Genomic DNA, 22,389 nt, shown 5'->3' with positions numbered 1-22,389 from the left:
TTTGTGCCCAGAAATAATGAACGTTACTAATGAGACGGAGGGAGTGATGAATGTTTACTACTGAAACTGAGGGAGTATTATATAAATGAAAATGAGGATTAATACAAAGAGTGATGAACTTCTACAATAATTTATTGTGTCCCACATCAAATTTATCGTTTTACAACTATTTATTACAAAATTAAAAAATGTCAATTATACAATGAATCATTATCAATTGTATAGTAATTAATTATTCATAAATTAAAGTTGAAGAAAAAATTATAAAAAAATTGAAAATGAAACATATAAAATGACACATGATGCCATGCAACAACTATAAGGACAATAAACATAAAAAATATAATTATGAATAACCTCTCACCAAATTTCTACAAAATTCTCGAAAATATGGCTTTTGCCGTCACCAATATTTTATGCCATCACACAAAAATAAAGAAAGTGGAGCTGCTGATTGAATTTGGAAGTGCTCTCTGATTCCACAAACGTGAGACTCAGACAACAAATTCGATCAAAATCCGTTGACCATGTCCGTTTCTTTCCCGCGTTTATCAAATAAATAAACATTCCGATTTGATTCTTTATTCTTTGCTCTGCGCCAACTTCATCTCTTTCTTGCTCAATTCACCTAACTTCTGACCCATTCAATTCCCTCTCATCAACTCCATCTTACCTTTTCAACTCCCTCTTTGTCTCTGTCTCTCTAAAGGGCCTCTTTTCTCTCTCATGTCTTCGCCTCCTACCATTATCAGCCATGCTAGCCACCCGCTTTCTCCTGCTCTTTGCGCTTCTGCCAATCTGCCTCTCCCAAACTCTCAGAGGTGACTGATTCAAAATTTCAAGAACTAGTGATGATTTAGTTGTTTGTTTTTATTTTGTTTTTGTTTTTTTGGGCATTTGATTTGTGAGAATTGTGATTCTTGATTGTTTTTGGACATGGGTTTTGCGGAATCTAGCTAGAATTTGATCTGGGGCTGTGCTTTTCCTGTTAAAAATCAAACCTTTATGCTTCCTTTTAGGGTTTCAGCTTTCAAGTGGTATTTTTGTTAATAGGGCTGTGTTTAAATATATGAACTTTCACTCATTTTGCAATATTAACACGACTTTTGCTCTGTTGTAAATTTGTAACAGTGTCACCACCTTTCAATTTGTAGCTAAATTTATACCCCCGATTTGTTTTCAAGAAATTAAAAGGTGGTGACGTTATTGCAACGTTTCAAAATTCGTGTTAAAATTGCAAAATGGGTGAAAGTTTGTACATTAATTGGCAATGTGGACCCTATTGAAAATTATGTATGTTTTTTCAGGAGGTGTGTTGATTGACTGTGGTGCTGATGTTGGATTGACGATCCGCGGCTTGGAATGGCTGCCGGATTCCGGCTACATATCAGCCGGGAGTTCCAAGATCGTTGCAGCAGAGGGGCTGACTGAGACACTCCACACCGTCCGATCATTCCCTCTGCAAAACAACGTTTTCAAGAAGTTCTGCTACGAGGTTCCTGTCGATAGGACGAGGAAATACTTGGTTAGGACAACATACTACTATGGTGGAGTGAATGGCAATGCTAATCCCCCTGTGTTTGATCAGATCGTGGATGGGACGTTGTGGAGTGTGGTGAACACAACCGAGGATTATATGAGACAGGAAGCTAGTTACTACGAAGGTATCTTTATGCCCACGGGGAAGAATCTGAGTGTGTGTGTGGCTGGGAACACGTATACGGATTCAGACCCTTTTATATCTGCTCTTGAGGTTGTGCTTTTGTGGGATCAGTTGTATAATTCCACAGATTTTAGGTCTAATGCTTTGAGCTTGGTGGCTAGGCATAGCTTTGGATACGATGGACCTGTTTTTGGGTGAGTTCTCGAGTTCGTTTCTGCTCTTGGTTTTTGACTTTTTTTGGTATGGTTTCTTGATATGAGCATAGCTTTGTTCTTTGTGTTATTTGAAATATTTGAGCAATCCTTTGAGGTTTGCTTATCTTAGTATGATCATATCTCTTATATTCGATTAAGAAACATCGTTGAAGCATTGATTATGATGAACAAATAGAAATATGTAGGTGATTTGTGGTGGCTATGCATAGTTTTGGATGTGATGGACCTGTTTTGGGGTGAGCTCTTGAGTTCGTTTTCGAGTTTTTGATGTGTTATCTTAATATGATCCTTAGCTTAGTGTTGAAATGATATTTTTGGTTAGTTGTTTGTGTTATATAACTAGTTGAAGCATTGATTATATTGAACAGATACAAATTTGTAGGCGATTATTGAAATTCTTGATTGTTGCATAATTGGTTTTTGAAGTAATAGTTTCATCGATTCAAGATTCATTACTGCATAGTGTTTAACTTATTCATTACGCGAACTCACCAGATATCCCGACGATCAATTCAATCGCTACTGGGAGCCGTTTGGAGCAGACGCGTTTCCCCTATCAAATCCGCAAGAACTTGCCGTTTCTGGCATCTGGAACCTTCCTCCTCCGAAAGTGTTCCATACACGGCTGTCAAAGAGCCTGGTCGAGCCTCTGACGCTGCCTTGGCCCCCGGGCCCTCTACCGGGCGGCGTAAACTACTACATTGCTCTTTACTTTGCTGACGATCATGCCTCCGATTCAAACAACTCGAGGGCGATGGACATAACCATAAACGGCGTCCCTTATTACAGTAACTTGATTAGAACTCCGGTTGGCCTTGTTGTGTTCTCGAACCAGTGGCCCCTTGCCGGATTTACGAATCTGACTTTGACTCCTGCACCCGGCTCGACTGCCGGCCCTCTGATCAACGCTGGAGAGGTCTATCAAGTGCTCCCTGCTGGAGCGAAGACTCTCCCCCGCGATGGTATGATCCTCTTTCGCTACATTTGCATATTTCTCGTTTCTTACACTAAATGTGGCTCCTTCGTTGCTTTCTTATCATCTTGCTGCGTTGAGTGAGATTCGGGTTTTTTCTTCTTGCAGTGATTGCTATGATAGACTTGAGGACGCGTTTCCACAACCCTCCGGCTGATTGGAGAGGCGACCCGTGTCTGCCAAGTCGATACACATGGACCGGAGTCACTTGCTCCTACGGACCTAGAATTCGTGTCGTCTCTTTGTGAGTAGGATCTTACTGCATATATATGCTACGATGTTTAGCTCGTTTACACTGCTCCCATTCGACCTTCCCGGCTTACTCGTCTCCTTTCCCATCGTTGCGCAGGAATCTGACGAGCATGGGGCTATCCGGATCGATCTCACCGAGCATTTCTAGGCTGACTGCACTCTCTACAATGTGAGTGAATGCCTATTTATGGAAAGATTTCGAGCTTTTCCATCTTCGTCTTCTTCTTCTCGTTCGGGCATTGATGGCTTCTCGTTTTTCGACAGCTTGCTGGGAAACAACAGCTTGTCAGGAACCATTCCAAACCTCAGTTCATTAAAAGGACTGCAGATTCTGTGAGTGAAACTCTGCACGTTTAGATCGCGTTCCGTTCCATTTCCGGCCCTAACCCTAAACCCCGGCTAACACGAACCATCTCCGTTTCAGGCATCTGCAGGACAATCGACTCGGTGGAACGATCCCTCCGTCGTTGGGGGACCTACAGACCTTACGCGAACTGTAAGTTCAAATCTCACCAACGCCTCTTTTCATCCGATTGTTAATCTCTCTCGAGAAATATCCGAACGGAATCCGATTCCGCTTTCCTTTCTGTTTGCACAGCTTCTTGCAAAACAACAACCTAACGGGTCGCGTTCCGATCAACCTCGCCGGAAAACAAGGATTGAATCTGAGGTAAGCGTCTAACGGCGGCCCATCATTGCCTTTCTATCGCTCCTCGTGTGATTAATCGACACGTCTCTTTTCCTCTTTTCCTACGCAGTTATACCCCCGGGAATCCGTTGCTGGTTCCGCCACCGTGAGATGGTCCACTCCACCAACCAGTCGCCTCCGGTGACAACTCATGCAAAGTTCAAATGACAAAAAGAATGTACATCATTTTTATTTTATTTTTTTGTAAAAAAAAAATTAATTGTTTGTATGTTTTTTCTATTATGATGTTTTGGAGCATAGTTTTAGGGTTGTCAACCATGTTTTTGAGCACATAATTAGTAGACTTCTCCATCAACTATGTAACTATTAAACTGCGACGGAATTAACGACGAAAAACGGGTCGTCGCTTTTAGCCCATAAAAGTCCTAAACATAACACTTTTGTCTCGTGATAATGATTGATTTAATTATTGTTTGGTGTTTGGAGTATTTTTTTTAAATTTTTTTTTTTTGAAGGAGCATGAAAATTAAGTACTCATTTTTATGATAACAAATTTGGTAATTAATTAAATTTGTTATTAAACTTCTCCACCAATCTTGTAATTAATTAGCATGTAAAAGTCCTAAACAAAACTCGTGATAATAATTGAGAACTTTTATTATTAAACAACTAATTATATATCGTACAATAAATGTGTTGGGGGCTCATGTTCTTCCATTTTCAGCTATGGTTTCATTTAATTTGGATCAAAACGAAGAAAGAGTTTCATTTCTTATTCACATTAATATATGATATTATCTTATACACAGCGGTATATATTGAATCATTGATCATAGAAAAGGCTTAGTACACACTATAATAAATGCTATGTCATATTGATGGGAACATTACATAGCATCAAGATTTTTTATTTCATTTTTTACTTTCTTAAATTATTTTTTTACAGAAGAATCACAAACCTGATATCTCAGAAAAATTAAGAGAAGTTCCATAATATGTGGATCATGCTTCCCACATTAAAAAAGAAATATAATCTCATCAAAAACTGCAATTAATTAATTAATTAATTAACAAGATTAATTTGTCAACAACAATCTACACCAACTGTTCAACGGATTAATTTACCTTGTAATAACAGTAATCTAAATAAAACAGTAAAAAATAAATTAATACATATGAAAAAATACAAAAACCAAAAAAATGGAAAAAAAGAAAAAAAAAACTCTCATGTAATTAATTAATTAATTATTCTCAGCTAGCTGCTCTCTAACCTCCCTCCTCTCCTCGCCGGAAAGAGCGGCGGCAGCGCCGTGCTCCTCGCCGCCGTGCAGATGGGGACGTTGATCATCGGCCTAATCCTTATATTCGCCGATCTCGTTCTCTCCAATCCCTTCTTCAATTTTCCCGCCACCTTATTATTACCATCTCTACCTCCTTTCTTACTCCTCTCCTCCTCCGCCGCCGCCGCCGCCGACGAAGAAGAAGACGAGGACGATGACGACGACAGCGACGGCGAAAGCGTGGACGACCGCTGCTTCTTCAGCCGCAGCAGCTCCTTCCACAGCACGGTGCACTTCGGCGGCCGCGGGGAGGGGTCGTCGTCGAGGAACCAGCTGATCCTCCGCTCGTGCTCGTCGTCGTCGCCGCCGCCGCCGCCGTTATTAGCGTTCGATTGATCGGGCGGCGGCTGCGGCGGCGGAGCCGCCCCCGCGCCGCCGTCGGCGGTTTTGATGAGGTTGAGGGTGTGGAGGGGCTGCGTTTGCCAGTAGGGGAGGAGCTTGCCCTCGGAGAAGAGCTCGTCGGCGGTGATCATGCTGGTCTTGACGTCGCCGGAGAGGAACTCGAAGTCGGCGGCGGTGATCCTGGCGGCGGCGGCTTCTCGCTCCTTGGGGCAGATGGAGATGAAGTTGGTGTCGTCGAGGAACTCGGCGGAGAAGGAGATCCGGGCGGGGACGGGGACGGGGCCGGGGCCGGCCTCCGCCGGGAGGGATTTTGGGGGGGCTTGGGGGGGCTCGAGTGATACCATTAGAGAGAGAGGTGGAGAGAGAGAGAGAGAGATTATAGGACAATGTGGATGTGGTTTGCATGAGTTTATAAAGGGTGAATATGGGAAGAGGGAAGAGAGACTCATTGTGATGATGATGATGTTTTCTTTAATTAATGTGACTACTTAAATTGACCTATAATAATAATATATGTAGTCCCTATATTGTATAGAAAATATACTAGAAAATTTCATATAGAAGAGGTCCAAAATCGTCTTACTAAAAAGAAGTTGATGGTAACAAGAAGATGTTGGTAGTATTCAAATTCGTATCTTCATTTGTTTCAAAGAAATAAGACGAGAGAATGTAATACATTGTTTTAATGATCGAAGTTCGCAGAAAAAACGGTTCTTACTTTTCAATACAAACATTTTTTATAGAAGAATATGTCCGTTTTTATGAGTTCATAGCATCCATGCTAATTGCTTAGTATCGTGCAATGGTTTGTTATATTTGAGTCCATCCTTTAATTGAAATAAGATTGTGAATTATTAATAATTAATTAAAACTAATTTATTTTTGTAAAAAAAAATCGATTTTTTTCCCCTTTCATGTGCTTTTAATGTACTTATTAATTGAATCAGTAAGAAGATAATGGAGTATTGGTTCAGCCCCGAATCCTCGTACAAGTACCTTCAAACTCCATACTTCAACAAAGCTCAACCTCTATATAAATTACTCACATCGCATACACACACACTCACAAATATATAATACTATTAAATAACTCGAATTTCAATTTATTAAATAAAGGAAAAACGTCTTATCAACTGAACGACGTTTGATCGTTTTTGATCATATGTGATTTTGTTAGGCATTGGAGTGAAAAAGGCCATGGACGGTGAGATTAAAAAAAGTTGGTGGTCTGCTTAATCAGAAACAAATAAACTGAGGTTGTTTAATGTGTTAGGGACAGCACGTGGACACCTTGAGAGCTACAAGACAAAAACCCTTTCAACTCTCTTTATGTTTATCGACTTCTATTGGCCTATCACCCCCTCTAATTTCATTAAATAGTGACTACTATATTATTTTATTCAAATTATTTACTCTATTTATTTCACAATTATATTTCTATCTTTTTCTAAAAGAATAAAAAAAATTGTATCCCTTCGAAAACATTCAAACAGCGAAGACCTTCTCTGTCTTCCCGTCTTCTTCCTTCTCGAGCTAAAAAGAAAACGAGTAATTACATATAGAGATGCATGTTTAATTTCTGATTTTTCTCACTCGAAGTATTTAGAAGACAGAATGTTTAGTTCATATATAAATTAAAATTAGATAAAAGTTCGTGTATTTAAGTATTATCATGTTATTATTGTGTATTTAATGTGTGAGTGCTCATGTTAAAAGATGAAATCAAGGGTTTAAAATCCACCACTTTATCCCTACTAGTTTTAATTTCAATGGATAAAATTCATTGTAGCGCTATAATTAACTATGGGTTTGAGTTTACTTTTATAGTAAAGTAATTCAAATAAAATATATTAGATTGCCACAAATTTCTTTCATCATTATGAATAGCTACTCAATTTGTCGATTAACCCCATTCATTTGGCTATCTATATAGGTTTGATATATGCCCTCTAAAACCTAGCTAACTTTTTCTTCAATTTGACAAAGATAATATTATTATAATATTGTATATAATATATTTGGGAAAGAGTGAAATATACTCAGTAAGATTACAACGTGCATGACAATAAAGTGATTAAGCTAAGTCAAGGTAATTAATTAGGCCCCCACCTTGATATAGACAACAAACTAAACATTAAAACTCTACATTTAAATAATTATTCTACTTCCTAATTGCTCAAGTTGCATGGGCATTAGGGCCCTAATTCACTTGACCTTTAAATAAGTTAACAATTTATTCAAGTTAATGAACTACGTTCGTTCGCATCGACGTACTAAAATACGAGACGAAGCGTTACTCCGAATTTCGATCAAGGTGTGTTAAGTAGAATTGTGTCTAGTGGCAGATGAAATTATTAGACAAGGATTAGTCAGAGAGACAGAGGAAAATAGATTAGTCTTCTCTTAATCTATAAATAGAGATCATAATAACATGGGAGGAGTCCTAAGCATGTGATCACATGAGACTAATTACAACCCATGTGAGACAGTGCATTTCCCAACTCATGCGAAATTACCACACTACCCTCCAAAGATTTTCATGCTCCCTTGCTGGCTGAGGAGGGCATTCTTGTCATTTCATGGAGGAAGAGATATCATTTTGTTTTGTTCTTGAAAAGCTTGTATTAAGACTTTAACATAGTCTTATCTAGTTCAGACAGCTAATCAGACATTGAGTAAATCTTTTTTGATGGTATAAATATTTTGTTGCGATTTGGGATTATTATTACTCCCTCCGTCCGCCAAGATTATGTAAAAATTACTATATTTGGCGTCCGCCAAGATTATGTCACTTTCCTTTTATGGCAATGGTCCCACCATCTTCTTTAATATTTTATCCTTACTAACACTCTTTATTTACAAAAAACCCACTCAAAACTCAATCTCAACCACACATCTCATAAAGTGGTGGGACCCTTTCTCCACTACATCAAAATCATCACCAATTTTATTAAATCCTGTGCCCAAGCAATTTTACATAATTTTGGCGGATGGAGGGAGTATTATTTTAATGCACTAGCCTAGATTATTGAGAATCTGTGGCCCTTCATTAGGTGTAATTAGCAAGTGTCAATAATGGTGAAAATGATATTTTATGTAAATTAATAAAATTGATGAAATTCATTAAAAAATAAAAATTGGGCCAGGTGGTATATTTTGTAGCCAAACATTATAATGGGAAAAAAAATATGGTAAATTAACAATTATTCTATGTTCCAACCATGGTCGGTGAGAAAATTACATTTATAATAATTCTTGATTTTTTTTAAAAGAATCTATGAATTCTTGATTATGTACGGACTAGTGCAGGGTAAAATTCATTGAAATATTACACTTGATATATTGATTAATACTAGGTAATTAAATATTTCAAATATATGCATATGTATCCAATTTTTGGCCGGTGCAAAATGTCCCAAATTTCCATATTAGGACGATTTTGTTTACCTTTAAATTTGAGTGCTCAATTCCTCATGTTTTTGCTTTTTGATTATCCCAAAAATAATGTCCCAATATTTTTTTCCCAATGTTTTATCATTAATAAAAAAAAAATGAAATTTCGCCTTGACGAAACTATATATGAAAAAACGATTTCGTTGATCAATTTCTTAGACTCTTTGAAATTATAAATATATATTATAAAGAACGAGAATTCCATTTTATTGTGTGATTGTAATGATTTTGTTACATCTTGAGTATAAAATTATTACTTTTGACAACACTAATATAATATTTTTTTTCTTCCAAAATTAACATTATCCACATTTAAGAATCTAAGAGACTAAGACCATATCGACACTTGACATATGTGGAGCTTTGATTTCATAAAGGGGTGGTGGGTACTATTGAGAAAAGGACTAAACACAAAAATAAAATAAATAAATAAATAAATAAGTACTACTAAAAGTTTAAGCTAAAAATAAGTGTGGAAAGATAGATTATGGGCACAAGTAAAGAGGAGCAGTAAACAAGGAGAAAAGAATCCAAAAGCAAGAAAATAATCAAAATGTGGTGGAATTGTGGGACCAATTTTGAGTAATCATTGTAAATGAATGTTCCTTTTATTTTATTTACATTTTTTTTGTATTTTATTTATGAATTGGTAGTATATATAGTTATATAGTTTCGAACCTAATTGTGTTACAAATTGTTTTATTTGTGACATCTCCAAAAAATGAACCCAAACATATAAGGTGAAATATCAATAATTCATGATTTTTAATAGTTTAAATTATTTTGGATAAAATAAAATTAATTTGAGATTTAAAGTGATATTTACTCTTATTACTATTATTATCTTTATTCACACAATAATATATGTATCTTATAAATTAGTGTCGAATCGATATATGCCCATTCCAGAACATTCAAACGATAAAGATCTTTTGTGTCAAGAATGATGTTTTACCTGCTTAAAAAAAATGAATGATGTTTTACCAAAGTGTTTTTATCCATGTGTGACTATTTTCCTTGGGTATGCCAAGATGTAATGATACCTTTTATTTATTTAATTTAATTGTTTTGTTTTCAAACCATAAAAATAGTGAGATTTAGAGATCAAACATCGTCGTCACCCTTTTCCAAATATAAACAATAAATAAATAAACATTATCTTCTCTCTGTCCCATTGATAGTAGCTCACTTTCTTTTTTCGTCTGTCCCATGGATAATTACTCACTGTCTATCAATTTTTATTCTTTAATCACTCTTCTTCTTAATAACTGCATTGAACAATAATGAGTCATTATCAATGGAACGGGGGAGTATATATTAATAGAAGGTGGTTTTATACTCACAATAAAATCAATAATTAGTGGCACAATCCAACAATTACATCTCCAAAAAAATATTTTCATCTTGAAGCTACATCTAATACACAAATCAAAGGATTAAAGTCTACAAAAAAGAAAAAAAAATGAAGCAAAAATCTCCTAATATCTAAGGCCTTTAGCAACCTCAAAGAAATGAGCCACATTTTCCTCAGGTGTGCCTACTACAATCCCATGTCCAAGATTCAATATATGCTTACCTTTCCCAGCCTTCCTAACCGTGTCGTTTATCCTCTCAGTGATGAACTCTTTCGACCCGAAGAGGACGCCGGGGTCCACGTTGCCCTGCACGGCCACGTCGGGGCCGAGGCGCCGCCTCCCTTCGGCCATGTCGACCGTCCAGTCCAAGCTGACCACGTCCACGCCCGTCAGGGGCAGCCTCTCGATCAGGCCCCCGGAGCCGCTCGCGTACAGGATCAGCGGGAGGCTCGGGTGGGTACGCTTCACCGTGTCCACGATTTGCTTCAGGTACGGGAGGCTGAACTCCTCGAAGTCGACGGGGCTGAGCTCCGTCGCCCACGAGTCGAAGATCTGAACGGCCTGCGCGCCCTTGTCGGCTTGGTACTGTACATACTTGGCCATGGAGGCCGCGAACTTTTCAAGTAGCGCGTGAAGGACCTAAACGAGCATTCTAAGACGATGAGTCGATTCGTAGTGGCGCAGTTTATTTTATAGGTTAAGTGCAAGAGATTCATAGTTTTTACGGGAAATCGGGTTTTTACTATAACTAAACTAAGCTTTTACCTTTGGCTCTGAAAAAGCCAATCTCTTTATCTTCGAGAAGTGCTTCGAGGAACCTCCTTCAACGACGTAAGAAGCCAGGGTGAATGGCGCCCCAACGAAACCTAGCACTGCTGCTTCATTGTTCACCTGACAACGATACAAACGTGTCGATGAAACAAAGACGTGAAGCTATTCTTCCAACGCCGAAGGTAAGGAAATTTGTAGCAGAAATGTAAACAATGGCCAAATAGTTGAGAGAGAAACATAGTTAGACCTCCTTGCGCAAGATTGTCAAAGCCTCTCCAACGTACGGGACTGACTCGTCAGGAGTGAATTCGATCACTTTCTCCACATCAGCAGCGGTGCGTATTGGATCGAATATGATAGGACCCTTGCCTTTCACTATGTCGAATGGTATGTTCATACCGGTCAAAGGTGTAAGAATATCAGAGAATAAGATCACCTGTAATACATAAATAGGATTACACGAATTAAACGAGACGATTCAAGAGAGGAGACCATCTCAACAACACAAATCAGTGATTAGTATCTCGAGAAAGGCATCTCTCACCCCATCAGGTTTAAAAACTTTCCATGGCTGAAGAGAGATTTCCACCACAAGATCCACGTTTTCTGACCTCTCACGGAAAGACGGATGCTTCTCGCAGAGGAGTTGGTAACTCTATCAAAACCAATCAAGCATTTGCAATTTCAGTATAAACATGTAAAGACTAACTAGCTCAAAACAATAATATAAACAAAATGAAGAAGGAAAATTGCCTGCTTTCAAAACAATCAATTAGAAATGTATAGGTTGCATCGTGCAAGACATCATGTAAAAGTACTCGACACATCCTTGGACAAACCAATTTCGTCACAAAATATGACGTAGTACAAATATCTTCAACAATATGTTAACAAAAAGAGTTAACTCTTTAACATTTGCATACAGGAATCTAATTGTCAATTCATTTTAGATATCCAATCACAGAGACTACGACACTAGAGAAAACTTAGAATCCAGCAGTTCCACACATTATATGCAGGTATAATCACACGAAAAAAACAACCAAATCCGAGAAGGGGGGAAGCATATTCACACGTTACTACAATGCGCCATTCCGTTTTAGACTACGCAGTTCCTACTCTCACACAAAAAAACTTCTCTTTCAAAGTCCAGAACTCAAATAGAGAAACAATTCGCAATGAAAGAAGCAACGGCCGACTTCTTAAGAAAGGCGGTAAGAAACAACAAGAGTTTCAATCTGTCGTATAATAAACCTGCCTTCATGTACCTCCCTGCTTGTCTCATAAGCCAAACAGGTGGCCTATCGACTTCCTTTCCCCGTGCAGCGTTGAGCAACAAAGGCTCGGTGGCATTCACAGCTTTTGGCTCCGCAACAGCGCCTACAAATGCAGCACACGAAACCCGGAAAAAGGGTAAGATTTTGCCTATTCTGAAAAGCATCCACCATTATCAAGGACAGGAGCTCATGATCAACATTCAAGAACACAATGCACGGGATTCCCCTCAAATGAGCCTCAAAAATTGTAACAAAATGCGGGATAAGAAAAAATCAAACAATATTTGCTAAAATTCGATAAGAATTATGCCTAGAAGTCCAAGAAATTGCAGTGCAGTGTAATAGAAACAAGTCAACAACAGAATTATGATTATCCACCCAAATGCAAATGCATAAAAAATTAAGTAGCCCATCTTCCAAGATCAAATTTTTATTAAACTAGGCATGATTGTAACATCAATTACTTCAATCAAATTCATCAAATTCCCCAAAAGAAGACGGCCCGTTCATGCAAGAAATAGCTCAAAAATTCACAATATACCCAAAATTAAAGCAAAAAACACTAGAAAAAGGGGGGGGAAAGATTACCTCCAAGAGAGCAAACGAACTTGGGTTTGTGATTAGAAAGAGAGGGGAAATTCAATTTAGTGGAAATCGATGAAACCGAGCTGCTATAAATGCAAGCCATCTTTTCTTGGAAGATCCCTCCAAAAAATGGAAATGGAAAGAAGTGAGCTGAAAAAAGAAAAAGAAAAGAGTTCTAACAAAGAAGAGGGTTTAACGGAGACATGAGAATGGATTGGAGATAGAAGAAAAGATAAGGGCACGAAATCTGGAAATCTAATCGCGTTTCAATCAACGACGTGCAGTGGGTCCATCTCCTTCACGCCATTTTCTTTTTCTTTTGAATTTCAGGTATTTTTCACTATTTTTTTTTTAATCTAAGGTATTTTTCTGAATTATATCTAAGGTATTTTTCACTATTAACTTAATACTAACTTTTCTTTACCTTAATAATAATAATAATAACTTCTCTAATTTTTCTCCTTTCTTTATTTTTTAAAGAAATGTATTTATTATTTAAACAAAATCACAACTTTCAAATACTAGTATATGCCTGTGATTGTAAAAGAGCTTTAAATAAAGATCCTTAATTTTTTTATTTTGTTTTAAAGTAAAAAAATCAGCACATATTATCACAATGTTTGACTTCTTTATATCACAATTTTTAATTGTTGGTGAGTTTGTATATAATATTTCAACATTTTACCAATTATGTTATGAACCTGCAAAAGAGTTTAAAAAATTCGGTTAATTTTATAAAATGTTACTAAATTATGATATTTATGTCAAATCGGTGAGTAAATTTTAATTTAATTTAAAATAATTATTAAATTTATATTTTATACTCCCTCCGTCCGCAATATCGTTTCCACATTTGCCATTTCGGTCCGTCAGCGATATCGTTTCCACTTCCATTTATAGAAGTAGGGTCCACAAACTTTCACTCACAACAATTGTGGGACCCAAACTCCACTCACTACATATCTACTACAATCCACCACTTTTCTTAAAATCCGTGTCGTCCACAATGTGGAAACAATATTGCGGACGGAATTTAAATTTATTAATATTTTTTTCCACGTGATAATTAAATGCCATGTCATACTTTTCAAATAAATTAATTTATTAAAATATTAACCACGTCATACACAAATTCTAAGGCCAGGAATGGAATTTGCAATGGCTTGGGCCTATGCATTAGGCCCAAAACCCAATTACATATTTAAGGCCTTCAATTAATTTAAAATCATTTCAAGAATAAATGAATTTAGATTGAATGCAAGCTTGATCTTAGCTCAATAAAAACTCGTAAAATTCATTTAATGAGATATAATATACATAATCGAGTTACAATTAAATTAGCTCGTCAATAGTCTATACTCTTGATTTAAATCGGAAAAAATAACAATTAATTAATGTTTATTTTATGTTCTGATGTTTTGATTAATTATAATTATATTACTCAATACGATATAATGATAGAATTTTAAATTTAATCCCCATTATGTGTTTATAATTCCGAACTCAGGAGAATATATATTAAGGAATTATGTGTAAGTCGGCATAATATTTAATGAATCAACACAAATAAGAGACGCAGATATTTTCCGATTTTGCAATTGCTACTTTACCAACTGCCATATTATATATACCAACAACCTTCATAGTTGTGAAGTCATCATCAAATGATGCATGTGACTTGTCTTCTCATTCTATTCTTCATATCAAAATAGTATTTTGTGTTTTTATATTTTTTTATTATGATCACAAATAAAATAAATGCATGATCGTCAATTTCTTTGTAGGCAAAAAAAGGGTATAAGTATACTTGATTTAGGAAATGAGTCTATCTTTGGGGTGCGTTCTCTTTGTGGGAAAAGGATGGAAAATAAATAATTTTTCTTATTTTTCATCTTTTTCATGTGTTCTCTTTGTTAACAAATTTTCTCCGGACATGAGGGAAAATTTTTCCGGGCAGCCCCTTTTCTCACATTTTCATTCCAAATCATGATAATATTATCATGACCTGCAGGTGTGATAAAATTTTCCCATGATGTATATTTTTTTTCTTTGATCATAAAATTAGCAATTTGAATTATACGTGTAAGCTATGATAGCTTCAGATGACGTGCGACATATCGATGCCTTATATATATTGGAAAAATAATCTTTCTAGAAATGTGTATTATGCGACACATGGCCCTTGATTCAAAAGGCCTAGGCCCAAAACTGGGCCCAAACGACGTCGCAGTCTCATCTGTCAAAAGGCCCACGTGGGGCTATTCTCAACTGTGCCTCGGCTTGGTGGACCAGTGCGTACAGTACAACCTTTTCTCAACAAAGTACAAATATTAGACAATTATATGTTTTTTTATTTAAATTTTGTACCAACCACAACAAAGATCTGTCATCGAGTATCCACCACAAAATTCAAGGCCCATTTTATGAGATCTTTCATTATTTGCAAAGTGGTCCTTCTAAATTCTGAATTTATTTAATTGGTCCAGACATGAGACAACCAGCTTATATGATTGCCAATTAATGTACAAAATCGAACGTGAAATATCATCTTGAATGAAGCAACAACGTTGATTTTTCATTCAAAAATAAAAATAAAAATCATTATTTTGTTAAAAAAAAATATAGTTTTATTATACGAGATAGTGTATAATTTAAAAAATTGATTGGGGAAGGGTTGACGGTTAAAAAGAAGGCATTATATCTTTGTTTTGGAACTTTTATTTAATTTCCAAAAACTCAAAGTTAAAATTATAGAAAATTTATAATATCGACTTGTTTTCATAGAAAATAAATTTTCAGTGTTTCAATTATTGTAATAAAAACTCATCAATTCATGACCCAACTCTTTTTATTTTTTGTCGCATGAGCATTTGATTTGCAAAAATTAAAAGTTGGGTATTTCTTTTTCGAGGTATAATGCCAACTTTTGGTTTATAGAATCAAGATTTTGAATGACTTGAATCTAAATTTTTGGATCATTTTAAGCTATAAATAGGTTTTAACATGCAAAACGTACACTATAAAAATAAGGTCATATCACAAATTGGATTGAATATCGTGCATGATTAAATAACATGAAATATGTATTAATTGTGTCACCTTAATTGTTTATTTCAAGAGAAACTTAGTAATGTTGAAATATAACACCCACCGTCTATAATAAGTGTCATATTTTTATTTTTTAATTATTTCATAATAAGTGTCATCTTTTTAAAATAAGAAAATGGACTGCACTCATTTTTACTTTTTTACCTTTTAATCAACTCTACTTTATTTTTTTATTCTTTAACCATATCCACCTAAATTTTTGTGTCGAAACAAATTAGAACACTTATTATGAAACGCATGGAGTATATATACTATTTATCTCATTTGTGCTTATAAATGTATCAAATCGGACGTGACAAAACTTAGTGCTAACCTTTTTTTTTTTACTTGAAGCTTACATAGTGCCAACACCTTAATAATCAACTCTTCAATGTGTTTCTTTATAAAAACATTAATTAATTAATCATGGAAGGGATTTGCGAATTATATATCCTATTCGATAACTATAAACTCATATCCACTACCATATGTTTAACACTAATTTTAAATTAAGTATAAGTATTATTTTCTTGATAATGTCTTAAATTTGTCGTATATATAATTTTGAAATTTTCGAATTCATGCACAAAGCACCATCACTAGGGACCGGAGCATGCTATTTAATGCTTCAAAGAAACATTGAATAATCTATAATTTTTTATTAAAATGTAACAAAAAAAAAATATAATTATAATATGATACAATAAATATGGCTCCCTTATCCAACCGAAAAAGCTGAAAGTACAATTAATACTTATCAACTCAAGCACATGCAAGATTCCTCTCTAAACTCCAAACTAATTAATCCAACTACACAATTATCTAAATACTATTTATTTAATTTTTCTTGTTTTTCGAGTTCTATATATAGATGAGTTTTAACAGTGAAAATACTTCACCTGATTAATTGTTTTATTTAATACCAACAACAAAATTAGTTTCTTACAAATTTGATTTGGGAAACATAATTTTTCTTATTAACATGTGTGCAAAAATTTGAGAAGTTTAATAAGGATCTTAATCAAATTTCACGAACAAAACCTATACTCCACTGATATTAATTAAACAATTATTTCGACATAATACAAACAATTGAATTATATTTTAACATCATACATACACTAAGATACAAAAATATTCCAAAACCCTATAATTAATCGACGAAAATTCAAACATAACGTTACACTGCAAAAGGGTCAGAATCTCGAAGCCACATCATTTTAATTAAAAATAAATAAGTACTGTCACGGTAAATATTTAATTTCTTTTTCCAATAGTCAAACAAGGAGAAAATTCCAAAATTCCCAACATTAATTAACAGGGCCCTTAATTTAATTAGAAAATTTAATCAGCAACAAGATGTTAATTAGAATATATCAGTTCATCATTCTACATCAACCAAAACATCGATCAAACTTACTGAATATTTTTTTTTTTCTCTCATTTAATTATAAAAACAAATGGACTCTTTTTTTTTTCTTTTCTTTTTTCCCTCAAATTTCATTACTAACCAAATTCTTGCTTTGAAGCATGGAGTTTTTGCAATGCATAATGGCACCTTGAATCGCATTCTGCAACTCCTCCATCGATGACGTGTCCGAGTTGTGGGTTCCGGATCCGGGTCGACCCATTTGCCCGGACCCGGACCCGTGCCCGTTTCGGCCGTGGCTCGGCGACGACCCCATCGACGGCGGGCAGCTCGAGAAGCAGCTTCTCCGCCTATTATACAGCCTTAGATTGCCGGAAAATGAATGCGTCACGGCGGCGTCGATCTCCTCCTTTTGGTGGCTTAGTAGCTCTTGGCTCTTGTAGTCTTTGACTAGGGTAACAGCGACGACGGTATTTGTTGAGCTTGAAATTCTGGACGCTTTCTGCTGCGGTTGCTTCTGGGAAAGCTTCTCGTACAACGGCTTGACCTTTTTCAAGTACTTGAGGATGACTTCTCGGGCTCCGGAGCTGACGCGCTTGACGGTGCCGCCGCCGCCGGCGGCGGAGGCGGCGGTGGCGTTGTCTTTGCGGAAGAGTTTGGGGAGGGAGAAGTATTTGGAGGGTTTTTTAGGGGGGGTGGTGGGGTGGGGGGTGAGGTGTTTGAGCTCGTCGTCGGTGGCGGAGCTGGGGCGGGCGGAGTCGGGGTGGAGGAGGTCGGCGGAGGAGGAGTCGGAGGAGGCGGTGGAGTCGCGGGAGGCGGTGGTGGTGGTGTCGGAGGAGGAGGAGGTGGAGGAGGAGGAGAGGAGGAGGGTGCGGACCATGGAGAGGCGGGGGGGAGGGGTGGAGGGGGAGGAGCTGCCCCTTGTAGAAGAGGTCGTCGGCGGGGCAGAGGTCGGCGGCGGAGGATTTGCGGGGGGAGAGGGAGACGGTGAATTCGAAGTCGGAGGAGGCGGAGGAGGAGGAGAAGGAGTGGGTGGGGGAGGAGGGGAGGGTGTAGGACTTGGTGGTGGGGCGGAGGCGGCGGTGGCCCATGGCGGCGGCGGAGTGGTGGCGCGGCTACATCATCGGGGAGTTTTGGGGTAGTGTGGGAGGGGGTGTGGGTTGCATGAATTTATGGGCGTAGGGAGAAATAAAGCTAGTTTATATATATATATTATTTTTATATAAATGAGTTAACTTATGTTAGCAAATTTGTGTGTACTTAATTAATTGATTATTGATGTCACTAATCTTTGTAGGTTTGGTCTAGTAATAATGTCTCATTATTAGCTGAAGATTTTTAATTTAATGAGGGTGGTTGCTACGGTTATATGTGGGCGCAATAATTAATTGGAAATTAGATTTTTACTATTTTTTTTTATCAAGAAAAATTCATTAAAAGAAACAAGGTACCAGAGGTACCAAGAGCAAGAAACTTACATCAGTCTAGACAACAAGTCATCAGAGCACCAATCACAAAAACTAAGATCTTTACCGAGACTCTTAAACTCGTTAGCCCAGCTCCATGATCGCCTTTTGATCTCCATGAGAACGCCATCAATCTGCCACTCAATCCCTTCGAATCGACTTTCGTTTAAGACGGTCACACCTTATGATTTACTTATTTTGTGTGTTTTTCAAGTATAATTTATTTATCAAGTGTATTTTTTTTAAATATGATTTATGGAAATCCGAAGCTATTATCTTCTATATATATACACTTGTTAAATCACACAAAATGCCAATGGGAGAATAAGCTATTGGTACAATTTCTGTCTTTCATGAAGATATATATCTTATTTTGCTTTATAAAATTTGAAATGAGTTATGAAGAAAAGTCAAATAGTTTGATAGATCCGAAAATATAGGGGAAAATGTTGTAATAGAACTAGACACGTGTGTTATGATCAATGTGATTCCTATGTCATAATTTTATGTTACATTTTGTGTTATTACTCCCGAAAATTTAATATTATGCATGTGTGTATACTTATTTTTAGATTCAAACACACACGCTACACACTAAGTACAAATTAAATGATAAAAAATCTATATTATGGGTACATTTGTTTTTTATCCTTCTAAATAAAGGCATAATGTAATAACGTATAAATATATTGTTTAAAATTTGTTTTTCATCCCTTTAAACAAAGGCATAATATAATAATGTATAAATATATTATTTAAAGTGTTTGAGTGATAATTATTCACTCCTTATAAGGTGATATAAAATTATAATTATACCACTCCTAGATAAAAGGTGTTGTCCGAAAATTTATACCATCTATCCGAATTTTTTATTACGTCAAAACAAATGAAATATAAGGTGATAAATGAAACTTATTCATTGCTTATATTTCAAAAGCAAACACACACTATGTGTATACTTATAATGTCCTCATAAAGAATAATATAATATCCACTACACATATTATTAGTAATATATAGTGAAACATAAATACAATGCAAAATATAGGAGAAATTTTAATGTCATAGTATTATTTTTGTTTGTAAATAGTCTTATATTTTTCTTTTAATTTATTAAAATATTAATATATGTATAACAATATATTGTCAAATGTACATTATATGCATGTGTCAATTGTACAAGATATATCTAAAATATTTACCCTCAAAAAGTTAAAGAACAACAACACAAAAATCTAGCATCTCTATAGTTTTCCAATCAACTATCCCATCAAAACAATATCTACCCAAATGTACATTTTATTGACTATAGTTCATTTTTTCTCGTTTTAGAAAAACCTTTTAATTTTAATAAAGAAAATAAAAAATGAGTTTGAAATGTGAATGGTCCCATAAGAATTCACATGCATGCCTTTACTATTTTCCTTCAATACAAAAATAGATCTTTGCAGTCACGTGCCTCTGTTCAGCCGTTGCGGTAGGTGTCACGTGCTTTACCGGTTATATATGAAATTGATCTTATATTTTTATTTGGGTTAATTGAACAACAACACAATTTTTACTGAATTTTGAGGTTTTAATTGTATATATGATTTTTTGAAAAATATTGTAATAATAATATTTTTAATTTGATAATGGTAACAATGTGATATATTGACAAATGTTTAATTAAAAGATCGTGTTAATTTAAAAGTTTAGAGTATATAGTGTTATTCTCGGCAATTAACCATATTTCTGCAAATATTCTTGTCATTAATATATAAATTACATAAACATTTTTAACTGGTACGACACGTGTTACATTTTGTATTAGGATTTTTGCATTTAATCAGTTTCTTTCATAAAAAAAAATTGTTTAGGTTTTTGAAGTACTCATAAAATGACTATCCAAGCTAATATACATTTGATATTCGATAATTAAGAGACTCGATTAATCAGATTATTTCACCTATTTGAGATATAATGATGTGTTTATGCATGTGATTATGTAGATCCTGCATGCTTGCTTTTGTAATCATTTTTAAATTATTGCTTTAGTTAGAAAAGATATGCAATATGCAGGAATTAATTACAATTATGAAAAGTAGTGATGCCAGTAATGAAGGCAGTGCATGTAATTAGTATAAGCACAAATTAACATTAATTATTATTTTTTGCTCTTAAAAAATTGAATATGGGCCTAATTCACATCTGCTTTAAGCTCAAAAGCGTGTCTGCTTTTTTGCTGAAATATTTGCACGCTCAAACTCAACATAAATAAATATAGGAAAAAATATAATGATATTTGCCATCCAAAATAAATATTTGTAACTTTGGTATTAAAACTTATTATATATTAGTAATGATTTTTTTTGGGTAAAATTTGAAAAAATTCACATTATAAGATTATTTCGCGATCGAATTGAAGGGTTGAAAATAATTCTCGTATTCTCTGTTTAAGATGAATTTTTATTGGACGTCTCTCACTATAATACTGATGTAATAAATAAAAAAAATAAGTGACCATGCATGTTTGATCGAGCCAAGTCGAACTTGGTCGATGTTGACAAAATCAAATTTATTTGTGACATTATTATATTTTATTGGTCAAATAATCTATCACTTAATTATCTTCCCATTGAGTTGTTGGAGTTTGAATAAAGCCAGTAACTTTTACTATTTGTTGGTGTATTTTAATATCACAAAATATACTGTAAGTAGCTAGCTACCTGATTATTAAAGTTGATTTAAATTTAATGTACAAGTACATTAAATTATTTAATGTCTTAAATGACTTGGAAACCTGTATATCATAAAAGTATTATACATGTAAATAATTATACGCTAAGTCTTGGTCGTTGTATATATTAATTTATTTTTGATAAAAAATATATATTAATTTATTTTGTTCCCATCACTAGTGTTTGTCTTGACTTGCAATAATTTAATTATGATATCGTGATCTATGTTGTGTAATGACATATATGTATATATATATTATGTATCAATATTTTGTAATTTGTTAAACATTGAGACGTTATTAAAAAAAACATTTAAAGTTCTGAAAATTTGATATTTGTACTAAAAATAAATAAGAGAAATAACAATTTTCAAATAATTGAATACGAATAGATTTTTCAAATTTCCAACTTATTCATTTACTACCCTAATTTCCACGTGACATAAATAATAATAATAATAATAATAATAATAATAATAATAATAATAATAATAATAATAATAATAATAATAATAATAATATGTGAACCTAACAAACTTTATCTCATCTCATAAATAAACAGTCAAATAATAAATCAATAAATGATGCTTCGAATTTCCTAAATCCATACCAACCCATCTTGATAATTTCAGTTGCTTATTGGGCCGTAGATTCAGTTGCTAAAAACAAAAGGCCCAATAAATTTCTAGAATAGTTTCACATGCAGCCCAAACCCAATAAACAATTTGTATTGAATAAAGATCTTAAAAAAACGATAAAAAAATTTAATCTAAAAAAAAAACAATCTGAAATTGGACATTGTCCATGAAGAAAATGTGTGAATTCAATAAGAATATTTGACTTATCTCTCAAATAAGGGAATCCAATAAATTC

The 22,389-nt window shown here is 34.9% G+C and overlaps 4 protein-coding genes across 6 annotated transcripts; 1 reads left to right on the top strand and 3 right to left on the bottom strand.

The window, feature by feature from the left end:
• The first annotated feature begins 348 nt into the window (after positions 1-348).
• On the top strand, positions 349-4,206 carry LOC131020918 (probable LRR receptor-like serine/threonine-protein kinase At1g67720). Of its 2 annotated transcripts, XM_057949968.1 has the most exons (9): positions 349-821; positions 1,308-1,857; positions 2,374-2,840; positions 2,960-3,095; positions 3,201-3,272; positions 3,368-3,436; positions 3,528-3,599; positions 3,702-3,773; positions 3,862-4,206. In XM_057949968.1, exons 1-9 carry the CDS (start codon positions 755-757, stop codon positions 3,899-3,901), a joined length of 1,545 nt encoding a protein of 514 aa, XP_057805951.1. In that variant the 5' UTR covers positions 349-754; the 3' UTR covers positions 3,902-4,206. The 2 variants fall into 2 exon arrangements, with proteins under 2 accessions (XP_057805951.1, XP_057805952.1); XM_057949969.1 differs by having other exon boundaries at positions 411-821; positions 3,702-4,206.
• Positions 4,207-4,767: 561 nt separating this feature from the next.
• LOC131020917 (uncharacterized) lies at positions 4,768-5,815 on the bottom strand. The gene has a single exon (XM_057949967.1). It carries the CDS (start codon positions 5,776-5,778, stop codon positions 5,008-5,010), a length of 771 nt encoding a protein of 256 aa, XP_057805950.1. The 5' UTR covers positions 5,779-5,815; the 3' UTR covers positions 4,768-5,007.
• Positions 5,816-10,200: 4,385 nt separating this feature from the next.
• On the bottom strand, positions 10,201-13,175 carry LOC131020916 (uroporphyrinogen decarboxylase, chloroplastic). 2 transcript variants are annotated; one of them, XM_057949964.1, is made up of 6 exons: positions 12,879-13,175; positions 12,272-12,393; positions 11,558-11,668; positions 11,261-11,449; positions 11,008-11,133; positions 10,201-10,881 (listed from the first exon to the last, which is right to left on the bottom strand). In XM_057949964.1, exons 1-6 carry the CDS (start codon positions 12,976-12,978, stop codon positions 10,366-10,368), a joined length of 1,164 nt encoding a protein of 387 aa, XP_057805947.1. In that variant the 5' UTR covers positions 12,979-13,175; the 3' UTR covers positions 10,201-10,365. The 2 variants fall into 2 exon arrangements, with proteins under 2 accessions (XP_057805947.1, XP_057805948.1); XM_057949965.1 differs by having other exon boundaries at positions 12,272-12,388; positions 12,880-13,156.
• A 4,130-nt stretch (positions 13,176-17,305) lies between these two features.
• Positions 17,306-18,516, bottom strand: LOC131020915 (probable membrane-associated kinase regulator 1). Its single transcript, XM_057949963.1, is given in 2 exon segments — positions 17,306-18,223; positions 18,225-18,516. Coding segments are annotated over 2 exon segments (966 nt in total). The 5' UTR covers positions 18,423-18,516; the 3' UTR covers positions 17,306-17,455.
• Positions 18,517-22,389: the final 3,873 nt, after the last annotated feature.

Source organism: Salvia miltiorrhiza, chromosome 4 (assembly GCF_028751815.1).
Source record: "Salvia miltiorrhiza cultivar Shanhuang (shh) chromosome 4, IMPLAD_Smil_shh, whole genome shotgun sequence".
Classification (NCBI taxonomy): Eukaryota; Viridiplantae; Streptophyta; class Magnoliopsida; order Lamiales; family Lamiaceae; genus Salvia; species Salvia miltiorrhiza.
This window is presented reverse-complemented; position numbering and strand designations above follow the sequence as displayed.

Excerpts from the sequence above, each read along its gene's own strand:
- LOC131020917 (XM_057949967.1), bottom strand. The coding sequence starts at position 5,778 with ATGGTATCACTCGAGCCCCCCCAAGCCCCCCCAAAATCCCTCCCGGCG.
- LOC131020916 (XM_057949964.1), bottom strand. The coding sequence starts at position 12,978 with ATGGCTTGCATTTATAGCAGCTCGGTTTCATCGATTTCCACTAAATTG. Across the intron at positions 11,669-12,271 it reads AAGCAGGGAGGTACATGAAG|AGTTACCAACTCCTCTGCGA; the intron begins GCAGGTTTATTA and ends TGGTTTTGATAG. Across the intron at positions 10,882-11,007 it reads TGGCTTTTTCAGAGCCAAAG|GTCCTTCACGCGCTACTTGA; the intron begins GTAAAAGCTTAG and ends ATGCTCGTTTAG.
- LOC131020918 (XM_057949968.1), top strand. The coding sequence starts at position 755 with ATGCTAGCCACCCGCTTTCTCCTGCTCTTTGCGCTTCTGCCAATCTGC. Across the intron at positions 3,096-3,200 it reads AGAATTCGTGTCGTCTCTTT|GAATCTGACGAGCATGGGGC; the intron begins GTGAGTAGGATC and ends ATCGTTGCGCAG. Across the intron at positions 3,600-3,701 it reads CTACAGACCTTACGCGAACT|CTTCTTGCAAAACAACAACC; the intron begins GTAAGTTCAAAT and ends CTGTTTGCACAG.